At 33.8% G+C, this 17,506-nt stretch overlaps 1 protein-coding gene across 1 annotated transcript; it reads right to left on the bottom strand.

The window, feature by feature from the left end:
• Positions 1-125: 125 nt before the first annotated feature.
• LOC140054429 (uncharacterized) lies at positions 126-17,387 on the bottom strand. The gene is made up of 8 exons (XM_072099409.1): positions 17,292-17,387; positions 16,216-16,475; positions 13,052-13,283; positions 8,603-8,872; positions 7,002-7,187; positions 4,104-4,186; positions 3,591-3,770; positions 126-2,823 (listed from the first exon to the last, which is right to left on the bottom strand). The coding sequence occupies exons 2-8, from the start codon at positions 16,390-16,392 to the stop codon at positions 2,644-2,646; spliced, it is 1,308 nt and encodes a 435-aa protein (XP_071955510.1). The 5' UTR covers positions 16,393-16,475; positions 17,292-17,387; the 3' UTR covers positions 126-2,643.
• Between the last annotated feature and the right edge of the window lie 119 nt (positions 17,388-17,506).

Genomic DNA, 17,506 nt, shown 5'->3' with positions numbered 1-17,506 from the left:
TGTTTGTACTGCTGCGGGCCTCTCAAGCTACGGGGCCCCTGGGTTTAGCCAGTGAGGAGCGCTCGTAGGCGTTACACCGCTGAGCATAGTGAATATCAAAACTGGTTGTATAAAAATTCCAAAACAATATAATTATCACAACTTTATTACTATACCTTATGTAATTGTAATAATACGCCTTTATTTTATCAACTATAAGCATTAATTGTATAAATTACAAAAAAAAAGAAAATATACAGTATAAATTGTTTTCGTTACCTACGATCTAGAAAGGCCACTCAGCAATTTTAAAACACAAAAGTTGAATTGACAAACTAAAATTTCTGAGTGAAAAACTTACAAGGTGCCAACACAACACTAACTATAAAAGTTGTCTATATATAAATATAATAATACCATATTTATTTGAATAAAGGCCCGCCACATGCATAATACATTGTATTCAAACACATTTCTATTTTTAGCGCTGTAGAATTCATTGATTGACATGATCTACAATTTACCAGGGAAGATTTAACTCTTCCCTGAATTTACCAAGCATTTTGATACCATTTTCACTGTATTTTATCACTTCTTGATATCAATTGTGTTGTATTTTTTTCACAAAAGATAAACAATCCACTGAATAAACGCCTCCCTAGAATAAACTCCCCCTAAAAACCTGCTCCTGAACAATAAATGCTCTGGGCAATTTATTTGAGTAAATACGGTAATTAATTCCTTCTCTCCCTGTAAAATAGGGCCAAGTATTTCAGTTCTCTACACTTCCCTGTTTTGAGCTGCTGTTGTGTATATAAATATACTGTTCATTTATACTGTACATTGAAATACATAATTTACATAATATTAATATATAATTATTAATATTTTTTCATTATACAATTAGTCTAAAATTATCAAATTTTTTTTTTGGTTTTACTTACATTGTAAAAAATAAAAAATTACTTTTTTATTTCCTTTAGGCCTATTAAATAAATAAAAGGGTAAATGGTTTAAAGATGTATTGTCCCCCCCAAAAAAACAATAAAAATAAAGATTTCACTTACAAAAAGACAAAATGGTTAAATTTAACCATGGATTATCCATGATTTAACCAAAACCCATTGTCTAACACTCAGACAATAGATCTTTAACTTAATCAGTCATTACAACATATTGTCACCTTTGCACCCTATTGAATACAATAGTAAGCACCTAGTTATGCAACCTGCATAATTATCAGATGCAACAAATGTGTGGCGATCTCATAATCTGTTTTAAAAGATAATTATCACTAATGGTTTCAAATTTGTCCGTGCCTGTTAACTGTTATTATGCATACAAATACTATATAATGAATGTTTATAAGTGAGTTGGATGGTGAGAATATTGAGTTGAAAGTTTACCTGCTCTATTTAACAAGATGGAGCCAAGTTAAATAGACCAGTCAATCTTCATTCGAATGAAATATTCTCTCCATTTAACGGATACAAAACATTCATTATTTATTTATAAAACACCTACTGTTCTAAAGTAAACTTGCTCCAACATTTTTGTTTGTATGGCAAAAATGTTATAATTTTCAAAATGTTTGCAGAAAGCTAAACATGCATTAGAGCCCACTACTAATCGTCATTAGATATCACTTTTTTTGCATGTGATGCGACAAATCAAATTACAAGAATGCAATCATACAGGCATGTTATAAAGATCTCTGTAACGCTAATTATATTTCTCTTCCTATTCCAACAGAATAGGCCTACAAGCAGTGCACACAGACTGAGTAATTGTAGCAATTCCATACTACAGTACAGCATGCTTCCCCCTTTTGACTGCTAAAATAATAATTTTGTTGTATCTATTTTTGACAAACTAATAATACTTTATTTATGGGTGCATCAAAAATTGTTTAAGTGTACCGCAAACCTGACTGGCATGCCAACCTTTAAACAATTATAAAGTAGATAGTGTTGTCATTTGATTGGAGGATTGTGGGTCACATGATATTCAATAAATACTTTGTTGGCCACGTCATTATCCGTTATATGAGGGTGCAAATGTGTACCAGTCTATGCACGTTCATTATTATTATTATGAACTTTGACAACAATCTACTTTAGAAACAAATGATCAATGTTTTTTGTATCTGTGCAATGGAAAATAATATGTTCTATTTTCACCTCATGAAAGTATTTTTACCACTGCACTAAAAAACATTAATTATTTGTATATTATAATATTGTTACTGTTTATAGTTTATGTGTCACAATGCACAATAAGGTGTATTAGTTAAATTATTTCGGATAAAATTAGTTTTTTTTTCATTTAAAAAACAACTCATCTAGCTAGCACACAAAAATCCTGAGGGCCTACAGATTCTTCTGTTTAGGAATTTACATGACAACAATAACATGTGTCCAAAGATATTCCTGACACCAGATACCAATCTTTTTCAATTGTGATCTCGAGTAAATATGTACTTAATATTCACTTTATACTTTTGGACATGAAACTTTGTCTGATAACCTGATATCCCCAATGTAAATTCAAGTTCACACACTAAAACACCCCAGCAGACTTTGTGTAAAACGTCTAGCTTAAACTCCATCACCTAAGACTATGTAAACTGAAACTTAGAACCAGTCTTAAGTGTTGATAATATTCTCAGACTTTGTCTGTGACTTGTTCATCTTGGTTCTCTACATCAGAACTAGTTTCTTGACTAACAATAGTGGCTACACTACTTTTCTTTGGCAAACTACAACAACGCTGTTTGTCGCACACGTCTGTCTTGCATTTCAGAACACAGTCGGTGTTGGTTATGCTTGAGTCGGCATAATCGCGCTATAAAAAAAATGAAACATTTATATTCTTACTATATAATTGTATAAAATTATCCTAAATGTATAAGAAAAAAAACTATGGAAAGAAAAAATATGACTACATATTTTTAAAAAAATAAACAATTTCTTTCCTTTCATCAGAATTTAGTTTAACATTGCCAAATACTATATTGTTATGTGTATGATCAAACAAGTTTGACGAATCAATTTATTCACATGAAAGCATAATACATAATTAATATCATTGTGAAGATTGTTCTTCGTGTGTGTGTTGTTTGCGAGACATCAGAAAAAGATTCAAAGCATTCAACATCACTTAAATAGATAGATTTACAATGCTGTTGATGGTGGTTGTACAGTATCACTGAAATATTTGTTCAATCCAACTAGTAAGTGTTGTTTTTTTAAATTTTGTAATATTCTCTTCCTGAAGATTATCTTTATTTAACCAAGGCAGGCTAATTCGGTGGCGTTAAGGGGAACAAAAATTACCAGAGTGGAATTCTACTAGATGTTTTACATAACATAGGTAGGAGTGAAATGTCCCTGTTCATACAGTACTCCCAACATTTTCTCACCTCGGGCCAAAGCAAGGGTTTTAGGTGAGGATTGATTGCTTGCTTCCATCCCCATCCCTTCCTATTGATATCTTATATAAAAAATTGCATGGAGTGTTGCCAATAGAGAGTTTAATCACTGATAACCACAACAAAATTGTACTAAAATACCTATAAACCAGAAAAATATCCCAAAAACTAAAAAACTTACAACAAATTCAGGTTGAATGGTTGTGGAGTGGATGCCACGTTTGTGAAAGAACTCCTTAATAGTCTCAGACATAGCCATGTATTCATCTATCTCACCAGTGACTATAATATGAGCGGTGGCTATAGTCAAGTTCGTCGTCAATTGCCAAATATGGAATTCGTGTAACCGTATATTTGGAAACTGAAACAGTAAGTAAAAAGTATAAATATATTAAAATATATAATAAAATTCAAATGAGAACATTTTTATGAAAGATAAATCGCTGATATGTTTAAAGTTGATGAACCCCTCCCCCATTAATATGTTGTATTTGGTCCCCTCACCCAGTTGATACAACATGTTGTACTTGGTATCTTCCCAACATGTGCAACACAAAGGGAAACCATGGTTGATTCCAATCACTTTAAATTGTTGTCTCTTATAAATGGTTGGAAATATACCATAGCTGCTATTCAACCAATCAGAAGTCATGAATTAAAATATGTATAATAACAGATTTACACTAAAACGCACCTTTTCTTCCAAAGAACTCTCAATGTTTTGAACATCTAAATGTGATGGAATGGACTGCATAAGGATCATTGCTGATTGTTTCACTGAAAAAAAACCGTATAATAATGAATAATAATTGTTTACCAAATATCATAAATGATTAAAGATGTATTGTCAAAATACATGAAAAATGAAGATAATAAAAATAGACTTTGAATAGGCCATTTCGTAGTTTTAATGAAGGTAATCAATTCTGTAGAAAAAATGTTTTCACTTATATTATAATATATTATATAAATACACAAATAAACAACAATAAAAAATTCATTGATTTCAAGTCAATTTGACAATTTTTGCTTTAAATTACAGTTTTACAAGGTAACAATTTTTATTTTATTTTTTTTAGATCCAATTTTTGGTAAAACTAAAGTAAATGTGACATTAAAATGGCATATTCAACAAAAACATTTTGAAAAATTATATTTTTAGGGGGGGACAATTAATATCCATAGTCAAGAACTTGGGCATGTGCGTTAATAACCTTTTAAGGATAAATATTTGCAAAAAGCATATATTTTCACTTGTCTTGAGACCGACTGAGTTTTAAGTACAGTAGAAACTATTAGGGGGATAACTTTATTAGGGGGATAACTTAACTATTAGGGGGATAACTTAACTATTAGGGGGATAACTATTAGGGGGATAACTATTAGGGGGATAACTATTAGGGGGATAACTTCAAGACTTAAGAAAGTGTCTCCTATTAGGTGTGCAAGTGTCTCCTATTAGGTGTGTTTCCTAAAACATATAACGTCTTTTATTCCTTTTATCTCCTAAATACAGTAGAAGTGTCCTAAATTTATTTTTTATTTATTCAATTTCTTCCATATACATAACAAAGAAGACAAAACAATTATAAAAGGAGGCACAGAAAGACCAAACAGGTGCTAAACACCTATGCTAGTTGGTCAACCCAGAGCAGAGAAAAATAAATAAATTACGTTCTACAATAAAAGCATCGACAAGAAAGCGACCAACTACACACATTTTCAATATCAAAATTATTTTACAAATAAATATTGAGATAATTAATTAAGTAATTTGGTTTTTTTTGGTATTATGTTGTTGTGGACAGATATATGAGCATTGTTTTGTGGCAGCTACAACACAAAGGGATCCTCAGGGGAGAAGAAATGTTTTACATGCCATCCACACCTGTGTGCAATTCAGCCCAGTAGGCTGTGAGTTGTAGGTCATTCGTAGTTCATCCTATCATTGTTTCAGGACTCCTAGCCTCTTATATATTTTATTTATTTATATTTTGTACGTTTTGTATTTTGCCATGTGTCATGAATTTCCGCAAGGAACAAATAAATCTGAACTCGTCTTCGAGTTATTAAGATTTGTTAACATATTCTTCCTAATTCCCTTGACTGTGCCCCTTCAGACATTATTTTCTATGTGTGTTTGTTTGGTATTGTACATTAACAATAGATGTTTTTTTTTGGAAAATAATTCAATTTTTGTGGCTTTATATGATAATATAATAGTTTATTATTTATATCATTTTGAAAATAAGTTGTCAATACATTTCTTATAATTCTATTAAATGATAAGTCATAAATAATTATTATTATCACGTAATAGCTCAGATCATGAAACGTTATATTTCAGTATATAATGGTTGCTCTCTGCAAATATTATTATGCTTATCATTGGCTAATAAATTATAGTTATTATCAGGTGATAAAAGTATTGCTGGTGCTTCCCCATTAAGGGTTTTTCATAAACCCAACTATTTATTAATAACAGTTCCTTTCAAATTCAAATGGCACACTACAACAAAGAGATTCCCATCATGCCTCATCAGACTAAAATGCATCTTTACATTGTGTAATCAGAATCAGAATCTTGACTTGACACCTAACAAAAGGTGGTTACACCAGTGCAAATGGAAGAAGGCTATAGTTGTTTTCACATAGTGTAAATTGTGATTGTGTACAAAAGAGTTTGTAGTGTAAAAGGGGTAGAAGATAATGCCTACAAAATGGTCATTTCATGCCAAATCAACCAGTGGCTCCAGGTTCATCATCTCTGATTTTGCCAAAAATGCAATCAAATATGCCTTGTTTAAAAGTTACAGTCATGATGTGCCACATCCCCTTTTTTCTTGTTAGCAAATCACTCTTTTCATATTTTAGCATTCTCATTTAGAAATAATTATGAATTCAAATATTGGACAAGGCTAAAAAATGCTGTCTAAGCTAAGTTTTGCCTCTACTTACCTGTCATTGAAAATGTGATAGAAGCAAACTAAAATAATTTTAGGGGTTTAAAAATGCATTTTTGTTTTGCAAAATCACATTTTTTCAAGATTTGACTTTCGATTGTAGGGCTTTCCCCATCTCTGTTAAATTGATTGCCTTGGTATGGAATGTATTGATTGCCTTGGCATGGAATGTATTGATTGCCTTGGTATGGAATGTATTGATTGCCTTGGTATGGAATGTATTGATTGCCTTGGTATGGAATGTATTGATTGCCTTGGTATGGAATGTATTGATTGCCTTGGTATGGAATGTATTGATTGCCTTGGTATGGAATGTATTGATTGCCTTGGTATGGAATGTATTGATTGCCTTGGTATGGAATGTATTGATTGCCTTGGTATGGAATGTATTGATTGCCTTGGTATGGAATGTATTGATTGCCTTGGTATGGAATGTATTGATTGCCTTGGTATGGAATGACCAAAAAAAACACCAAAAATTATTCAAAGCTTAGTCCTCACTTGGATGAGGCGTAAGTAATTGACCAATCACAATGCGATGGATCATCATCGCATTTGATTGGTCAACTCACTTGTATTGCACATAGATCAGAGTGGGAACTAAGCTTTAAGTCCTGCTCAGTACTTACATAATGGAATCGAAGTGGTTAAAATAATGATACATATAAAAATGCTCATGGCTGGATCAACGTAAAACCTCCATTCTCCTTCAGCTAACCAGATGATTAAGGCACTTATGATGACGACCACAGAGCCAAGAGCATCACCTAGTACGTGCAAAAAGACGCCTCGCATATTCAATTGTGTACCAGATGCTACGGAAATAAGAACAATTTTTTAAATAAAGAAAAGCATGATAAGAAAACATTATAAATACTGTACACTATTTGTTTAAATTTTGGGCAGGATACATAGTATCAGCATGAGACTTGCGCATTTGAAGCCTCTTTTGCACTCATGTATCTACAAAACTCACACTTCTTATATTCAAAGGTAAAAGGTAAAGGTAATTATCTTAATCCTCAAGCTTAACTGGAAACTGAAGAGATTCGGATTAGGCCCTCCACGGACCCACAGCAGCCAGCAGTGCAGCGCCTACCAGATCAGCACACCGGGAGACGATCCCCTACTCTTTTCAAATAGTGTACCAAGTTCTTTTTTTTACACCATTACTCTCCAGTATATACAGCACCGGCCGCGATTTCTAGACGGTCTCCCATCCAGAACGCAACCGGGCCCAACGTTGCTTAATGATTGGTCTATAATAATATTTAGTACCTGAAAATATGATGTATATTCTGTTTCTAAACCTAGCCTAGGTTTTTAAGTGTAGTTGTTGTTTGTGTTTAAGCGTGGTTCCCACTAGCGACGCAACGCAAGGACGTAACGCAACGCAAGTAAATTGACCAATCAAAAGCGATGCCTTATTCGCTTGTGATTGCTAACTGTCTATAACTTCGCTTGTCATTGGTTAAAACGCTTGCGTTGCGTTTACGTCCTTGCGTTACGTTCTAGTGGGAACCAAGCTTTATACAGTATTTATCTGACATTACTTATTTATTGGTTTACCTACAGGTCATACCTGTATTTGTTTAAAAATGTGAAGTGCTAAAGAGACTTGAGCATTAAAAACCTAGTGTAGGCCTAATCTCCTTCAAAATTTTGCACCTGAACCACAAGGCCAGATTTACACAAACAACTACAGCACAATTATTAAAAACGTTTAATCTAATAATAGTTACCAACTACTGTCCTTAATTAAGCTTCTTTGATTAATACAAGAGCACTGATTGGCACACATTGTATTAATACAGTGGAACCCCTATGTAAGGACCATTGGGACCCAACAAAGTATCCTATTACTGTAAGTCCCTGAATAGTTGGTGGCTTTAGTGTTAAAAACATGTATTTCTCCTCGTTTGTTTCATGGGAAAGTGTCCCAAAAGAAGTGTTCTACTGTATTGACAATGTGTTGGGAAGTAGGGGGGTGTATTTGTGGATAAAAAAAAAGTATGCACATTTTTTAACAAAATGTTTAGATGATTATGGGTGATGATTATGGTAAATTAACAAATTTATGTTTATACTGATAAGATCAGTACTTTATTTTATGTGGAGCTTTTATTCAATTATAATATTTTAAAATTATTATAATATTGCAAAAGGTTTGTGAAAAATAAATGTGTATGCAGGTGTGTTTTTGAGTATAGGAATTGAGTAAAAAACTTACCAATTGCTTCCTCTTGATCTTCGTCAAAAGTACTCTTACATTTCTGAGCCTCAAAATCAACTACAGCTTGTTCTGTAACATCCCCTTTAAAGGTTGTACCATTTGCTGCTCCATTTTCCTTGTTTAACAGCGTTACTACTACGTCATTATTGTCTGAAATTCCTCTATAAGCAACATCAGATTCTATCTTGGTCGAGTGGTTTTTTCCTTCTCCTCCATGGCTGTGTCCTCCATGGCTGTGTCCACTGCCACCATGACTGTGTCCATGACCTGAAATACATAAGTAAAATTGTACATACAGTAATAAAAAGTCTACAAAAAACACATGGTTATAGTTAAACAATTTTGAACAAGTTTTATCAACTGCAACCAATGAATTAACTACTTTGATCTTGTTGTTTAAAGGAGTATAGACTATTGTTGGTAACTGTAAGTTACATTAATTAGGCACGAAAGACATTTCGTGTCAATCATAGACTAATGAAACATTATTGAGTCCAATGAAATACATGCACTGAAGTGAAAGTTGGAACAAAGTTGGAATATAGAAGAGGCCATTAAAATGCATTAATTTTTTAACTACAGCCACTATACAAAACCATTCACACAATGGCATGAAATCATTTCATTATTATAACATTGTTTACCATCCATTATCCATTTACTGTACGTATCATATTATTTTGGTCAATTAAGATTGATTAAGATACAGTTTAGTTATGGACCTTGTTGTACAGTAATAATAATAATAATATTTAATAATATGGATTGATAAAGCACACATACCACTCAAGAGTGCTCAAGGCGTGTTAAAAAAAATTAAATTCAATACAATATCTGGCTTGTACATGAGGCTACTGCTGGGAAACTGACATGCCGATATTTTAATTAAATTTTTTACCACGGAGGCCCAGATATATTCATCGCTGTTCTTCCCTGCACATGTAAAGATAATACAAACAATCTTTAACAATATTATTTATCAAAATGGGCCACTGTTTTCTATGGCAACAGATCATTTATCTTTTCTTCTGCTCGTCTTTGGAATGATCTGCCACAAGCTTTTAAAGAGGCAACATCAATCGATATTTTAAAAAAGCAACATCAATCGATATTTTAAAAAAGCAACATCTTTTTACTTCTTATTTTGGTAGGATATGACAATTGATACTACTACTATAGACAGATGCCTTTTTCAATCGAGCTCATGAATTCTTTTTCGTCAAGCTCTGATTTGGGAGCTTCAGACAGAGTGCTGTGAGAACGGAGCAGTGTAAATGGTTCATCTGCTTCTTCTTCATTTTTTGGTTATTTTAGGATATTTAATGGATCATTTTTGTGTGTAAAGTACTTAGAAACGGTATTATGCGCTATAAAACTACAATTATTATTAATGTACAGTAAATAATATCCAGTATACACATACAGGCATAGGTGAAATTCTAAACCGCCTGATGTAATACTGACTAATGATTAATTAATTTTGTTTATGTTCAAATGGTTGTAGGGTCGTGGACGAATGAATGTTGGCACCAAAATTATTGCATTCAAGTGCACCTTTATATGCAAGGCTACTGTACGTTTTTAATATTCAAACTTGGGTATAGTCAAAGTAATATTTGACTGGCTACTGTATGTCTAGGGTTGTGTGATTCAATTATTAGAAAAATAGTTCAGAGTTAAGTTCAGAGTTAAATTATAAAGAATTTTATACAATTTAAGTACAAAAGATAAACAGGCACAATGCAACAGCAGTTTTTACTAAACCATGATGCCTGAACCATTGCACCATGACATCAACAAATTGATAAAATATATAGCTTAGGGCAATTTTGCAGTCACTTGTGTAATAAAATATTATTGAATTAATAATAAACTAAAATCAGTGGAAATAAATAAAAATAAGGTCAATCTAGATAGAAGTCATTAAATGAAAACAATAAGTGATTTTAATTGCTTCCAGCTACCATGATATTTCAACCATATTATCTACATTTATAACGAGTTAGGTTATCAAACGAAAAATGCATAATACTCTAAATGTGAGTGTGATTTTATTTTTAAAAACGCGACCATGAAAAATGGCAGAAAGAATGCAATTTCGGAAAAAAACAGTTCACCCTAGACGAGTGCGGAACCATGGAGTAACCATGGAGAAAAATTTCTCCATGGAGTAACTAATTAAATATAAATAATCTAAGAAAAGAATGATTGAAATGGAAGGATGTTCATCCAAGTGAAAAGTCTTTAATTAAAGTTTCACAATTTAGTATAATAATTAATCAGCAGATTATGTAATATACTAATAAGCATCAATTAAAACTAGGAAGTTATCAATTCATCCATGATTTAAGTATGTTTACAACCATAATACAATTACTGTACAACAGCTGTTGTTACTGTACACCAGACAAATAAATAACATAATTTGACATCTATTCTAAGTAGTTAAAAGATTCAGCCATATTGTATTCAAATTAAATTCTGTCTGGGAGAGATATTGAATCAGTGTCAATGTCAGTTAACTCAGGGCCTGTTCAGACCTACGGAGTTATGCTTTCGTATTGTACGCGGCGTACAAGTCCATAGGTCTGAACCAGGAAAAGATTAGTGGAAGCCACCTCGTACGACACTGATATTTCGTACGCTACGAAAGCTCAAGATATGAGTTTAGTGGACGTCGCCAAAGAATATATATCACAAGAATGAGTATTCCGCGATTTTTGCATGAGAAATTTGTAACAGAGAACTCCAGAGAGTGATGCCTGATGCGGATGTATACATACTAAATAAGACTTGATTTAATAGATATTATACATGTCACATTAAATAGAATTATGATAATAGTTTTGCAATTGTAAACTATTTTATAATACATATTTATTAACAAACTAGTGTACATTCACTTTTACAGACAATTATTTACTAACATGCTAAGTTAGTTCACAAAAAAGGCCTAACACAGCAACACCAAAAATCAACAAATCGTTACTCAGCACGGCCTATTCTTTACCATTGCCGTGTACTACTCTACGCCCGGTAAATTAAGTATTGTTTTTATGATATAAATTAGTATAAAATACATGTTATTAATAGGACAAAATGTTAAATGTCATTAACATTTATTTGTTTTACCAGAAACAGGTTAAATATAGGAATATTATTAAACTATCCTACGTGAAAACGCGTAAACACCAACACGCCCGGTCACGCTATCGTAGCGCCCGGTTGATAAAGCAAACTGTTTATACGGCAGTTTTTACTAAATAAATTGCATAAAACGAAAAATTAAATATCCAAAAAGTATTTAACATGATGTTGGCATGTAGTTGATAACATTTTTTATCATGAAAATACTACCGGTGGTCCAGCCTTTGATTAGTGAAACCGTTACAAAAAGTTGTATACATCCCAGATACATCCACACTTATGGCGGCGCCCTACCACATGGACAATATTACTGTTACAGGGAAAATCGCGGATTACTCATTCTTGTGATATTCTTTGACGTCGCTTACAATACGAAAGTCGATGTCGATGAATATGACCTAGGTTAGATATCTAGCCAATCAAATTACAATATTCGCCACATCACATCGTGACATGTGCTCCTCATCGTATAGCCAAGCTGATCCATTTGTTGTGATCGGTGAACGTGCAAAAAAATCATACCTTTTGTTGTTACACTATACAGTATTATTATTATTAATATTATTATATTAATTAATTTAAAATGTCATCGAAGCGTGCGCATTGGCGAGAAACCGAAGAAAAATACCTTATTTCATTGTGGGGAAGAGTTCAGAGATCGGTTGGAAGTGAAAAACTGGCATAAAAGCACCGGCAACAAGATGTCTGTGTTCAACGACATGGCGGACATGTTAGCAGATGGGCCATCCTCATAAAGAAGGATTTAATATCCAAACGAAATTGAATGGGTCGTCGTATAAAGCGGGCGAAAGACCGAGTAAATAAATCTGGAGCCGGTGCAAGTATGGGATTTGAACATTTTTCTGCCATAAATGATATTTTAGGTCATAGACCAAATATAAACCCAAACCCCAAAACGATCGGCTGGTTGGTATGCCTGACAACCAATCGATAATGCCGAATTAGGTAGGTCTATGCATGGAGCTTTTATAGCTCCATGGTCTATGCGTGCGTTAGAGAATCGCCAGCGAGTGACATCATATCCGTTTGTAACGCAACTTCGTTGCAATGAATCTGAACACTTTGCTCTTACGACGCTCATTAAAATATGACCTTGGCTGTGATACGAAAGCATAACTCCGTAGGTCTGAACATACCCTCAGGTAAGACTAAGAGCACTTATTCATAGACTACTGCACCAACACTATTTTGCAACCCTAGGAGTAAATGGATGGATCCATTGTGTGACAGGGGTGTTGAATGAATTTTTTTTCTGACACAAAAAAAGAAAACAATTACCATGTGAACTGAACAAAACGAGTCCAAGTAGATTAACGACAAGGCCTGCTGTACCAACGCCAAGAACAAGTTTCGGCTGCTGAACTTCAATTTCTTTCTCTATAAAACGCTGTAATGCTTCAACGAATATCGTGAAACATAAAGCAACCAGAAATACGCCATTCACAAGCGCCCCAACGATTTCAGCCCTTACCCATCCGTAGGTGTTACGGGAAGTTTGAAGTTTTGAAACCTAAAATAAAAAACAAAAAAAGAATATGAGTTGGCAGTAAAGTGTTAAATATATTCCCCCTTCCTTTAGTACAGTACAGGACAGAATTATTGAAAAAATCCCAATGCATTCAACATGTTGTTTTTCCATTTGCGTTGCGTTGAACGGCTTTCAGTGTATAATAATTGTTTATTTAATGAAGTCATTATCACTATCAGCATGTCAAGTAAACAATGAGTTATTTTAATGCTAGCTGCTGCTGGACTAGACTGGCCGATTGCACGCCTGAACGATCATCAATAACAATAGGTAAAATAGCTACCAGATATTTTAATATAAGTCTGTAGTTTTAAAAATATGTACTGAACGGACAGTTACCAAATAAATAACAATAAAATAAAACCCACAGTGATCCTCAGTGTTTATTTACTTGGGATGTCTCAAAGGAGGGGTTATTGTAAATATAAAACAATCACTCTGGTTTTAATCTGGACAACATTGTAACCACACAATAATTGTCAGACATATTTGTGCATAGAACATGGATTTTTTTTAATGCTTACAGTACATGATATAGTACCTTTTTTCCTGTGTGTGGTGTTTTTAATTAAGTGGCTATTCACAATTTGAATAGGCCATGGAGAAAATTCCTCCCTGAGTAGGCCTAATTTAATATTATGTAATGCAAATTTATTAAATATTATATATAATAAAAGACTTGAAAATTAATTATTTTTTTTTAAATTTCATTATAATTTAATTTACAGGAACTATTGAAAGTAAACAAAACTAAGGAAATCACAGGAGAAATTCCTGACATACTGTACTATCTTTATCAAAACAGAATATTTCAACAATAAACTTAGATCTGCTTCAGTGCTTCCTAAAAACAAGATATAAATATTATTAATCGATGTAGTTGCAATGGTTGTACTTTATACTGCACAGTGCATACCGTAACCTCGAAAAGAAGCCCATGGGATTCAAATTTTCTAGGACTTCCTTTAAGGTGAGCTTCTTTTCGAGTAGGTTTCTTTTTGAGATAGGCTTCTTTTCAAATTCAAGATTACTTTTGCAAACTAAAGAAGTAGGGGGTGGGGGGGGGGGGGTTGCTTCTTTTCCAATTGAATGCTGTCAATTTGTGAATTGCTATACCATAATATGATTTTTGAAACATTCCATTCCAATATATTTGGCAACGAAGAATATACAAGATGCAATCAAAGTACTCTTTGGAAAATAATCAACACATAAGACTATGAATGTTCAGATAATTAAGGGCTGTAGGTCATTGTTTAGGATTGTAAGCCAGTAATATGAACAACATGATCATACACATTCCAATTCATTTGAACTTCAAAAATATAGTCTACATTACAGTAAGAAATTACTTTGTATCTACGAGCAACCTTTTGTAGTCTACGCGTAATAATTGTTCTGACGTACAGTAGCTTACAAAGTATTGTTCGTAGATTACAAATTATTGTTTGAAATCGTAGGGTGGTTTGCAAAGTTAATAAACACCATTGTCATCGCCTTTAGAAGCATGGACAATGCACATATTCCATGTTAAGAAATAGGCCTATATTTAGTTATTATTACAGCATTGTTGTAAAGAAAAAGGTCCAGAATTTGAAAAACATGTGAGACATGGGCACAGTTTAGAGAGTCATGTGGCCCAAAAAATCCCGGTACATAACACGACCTTATCGTCAGAGCAGCCATCCTCAAACGTGCACTGATAAAGTGTATCAACCCCCGGCGGCCGTACTGAGTTATTATAAACATGTGAGCGGTCAACAACAAAGTAACACGTTTCATGCCATGTGACCAAAAAACCAGCTCATAGGAAAAGTTGCAGTAATTTCTTTCTGTACTGTACCTCAAAAAGAAGCCCATACTATCTTGAAAAGAAGCCCAATGGGTTTACTATCTAGATGGGCTTCTTTTTGAGATTACTTTATTTCAAACCCGAAGAAGAAGGCTTCTTTTAAAGATTGGAGGTTTTACATACTACTAAATATATTATATACTACTGTAATACTATTATGGGTGAGGTGAGTCCCGTGTTCATTCTGAACGTAGGGAATAAGCTGTTAGGAGCTCATTGTACTAAGCCTTGGCATTATGTGGTAGGGTGGCCGGTTCCTTTCCACGCCGCTTCTTTTCTCCCTAGTATTTTCAACTAGGTACTCATTTACAGCCGAGTGGACTGGGAGATGTCGGGAATTGAACCCGGGTCTATAATCTGTATGACAGTCAAGTGTCCTAACCACTCGGCTATCCAACTCCTACTATTATACTACTATACTAATATTTTTTTAATGGCATAGGGAAATGGAAGGCGATGTATTTCCTATGTTTTCATTTTACTGCAAAGATACTTTTTGTCAGATCAATGGTACTGTACGGGAGAGATGCGTCATTTACAAATAATTAATGATGGAGAGGGTGCATAAAAAAACCTAATAGTACTGTACAGTAATGAACGGTAGTACATCAATGTCCGTCACTTTACCATCCACCCAGGTTAAGAAGCAATCAGGGTCAACAAGTCGTCATTGAAGGGAACGTCAAAGACAGTTATATGGTGCATCATTGTTAAATTCTAAAATGTCCGTCACTAATTTAAAAATGGGTACAGTTTTCGAGTTAAAAGGTAAGTCACTTCTTTTTGTTTAGAGTTTGTGTTGTGTTCGTTGGATATTGTGCTCCGCCAACAGAGCAAACAGAAGTTCTATGTTTTTTCTTAAAACAAATGACAATAAATGATACTTGACTTGACTTATTACACAGGGGTGCATCATGGTATGTATAAAGTATGATGCACATTGTCGGACAAATGAATCACCTCGGACAAATGACGCACCTCTTTCGGGGGTCATACAGTGCGTCATACAATTGAATAAATGCATAAATGTAACAATTATGTCAATAACAAAAAATATCTCACCTTTATTGCCACAAAACCAACTATTAACGAAACAATATCCGAAAGCATGTGGAATGAATCGGCAACAAGAGCCATTGAATCGGTAATGTAACCCGTCGTTATCTCTGCTATAAAAAATATTGATGTCATCACCATCATACAAATAAGACGACATGATTTTCCTGAGAAACGTCCCATATTGTTTGTCCTTTATACTTTGATTAGATAATGTACCAGTAAGTTAAAGCTTCGTTTTGCCTCAGTATGGACTTGCGATAGGTCTGTGAGAACAAAGAACGAATTCATTTTTAGAATCTAACAAATTGTATGACAGGAAACCATCACCGTTCAGTCGTATAATAGCTTATTAATTGACTCCCTACTAAAAGTGAAGAGATAGCAATCACAAAATAGAAATCTGTGTCTATTGTTGGTGATTAAAACCAAAAGAAACATTTAAATTAAAATAAAAGCTGACTACTAATTACTGTATACCAAACTGTACATGATGTGATTTGTTCTACCCACTGGCTGTACTCGCCTTTTTACCTGTACATTAAAAATCTACCGGCATATAGGAAGTTTAGTTTCATGGTATAATTTCATATCAATAAAACAAAAATAAACCAGGCTTCTTTAACCTACCTTTTCTTTACTGCCTAGCCTATCTAGGCCTAGGCCTGTATTTTAATTTAATATTAATGTATCAGAAATTATTCTTCCTCCTGATTTTATCCAGCATCAAAGAGAAACACACACAGCAGGAAGGACCAGGTCCAGGCTTTGTGCAAAGTGTGGTATGCAATTTTATATTGGTGCCGTGGGTAGCAGAATGTAACCTTACCAACCTACAGTACCACCTAGCTAGGCCTGGCCGGATAGTGGTCTAATGGGATTCTCGTCTAATAATTCACATCATGATTGGTATAGGCCTAGGCCTAGCCTAGTTAGAAAGGCCAGCAGACCGGCCAGCCTAGCTAGGCTAGGCCAGGCAGGCTTTGTCCTACCTCTCTAACGGAATATTTCGCCTACACATGTAAATATTATCTACTTTATTTACTTAAAATTAAGTACTAATACATATAATAATTACTAACTATCCTTGAGTTTCTGATTCTATTTCGTAATATACATTTTTTCACCCGAAACCAAATTCAATTTTCGAGACGACTGCACAAAATCACACACTGTGTCGACTGCAGACTCTTCTCGTGTGTTTATTGAGAAATCAGCTGTTCGCGCGATCGCTTGAAGCGCCCTCTAGTTGCGCTACTTTTTAATAATCTGTCAATTTATTTTGACAGGTCAAACA

Source organism: Antedon mediterranea, chromosome 7, assembly GCF_964355755.1.
Source record: "Antedon mediterranea chromosome 7, ecAntMedi1.1, whole genome shotgun sequence".
Lineage (NCBI taxonomy): Eukaryota > Metazoa > Echinodermata > Crinoidea > Comatulida > Antedonidae > Antedon > Antedon mediterranea.
The sequence above is the reverse complement of the archived record's forward strand: the minus strand, read 5'-3'. Positions and strand labels throughout refer to the sequence as shown.

What these genes read in the sequence shown, in the direction of transcription:
- LOC140054429 (XM_072099409.1), bottom strand. Translation starts at nt 16,392, where the DNA reads ATGGGACGTTTCTCAGGAAAATCATGTCGTCTTATTTGTATGATGGTG. An exon ending in CGTTTTGTTCAGTTCACATG is followed by an intron (nt 8,873 to 13,051) that starts GTAATTGTTTTC and finishes TATGTATTTCAG; the next exon opens with GTCATGGACACAGTCATGGT. An exon ending in AACCACTTCGATTCCATTAT is followed by an intron (nt 4,187 to 7,001) that starts GTAAGTACTGAG and finishes GTTTTTTTTCAG; the next exon opens with TGAAACAATCAGCAATGATC.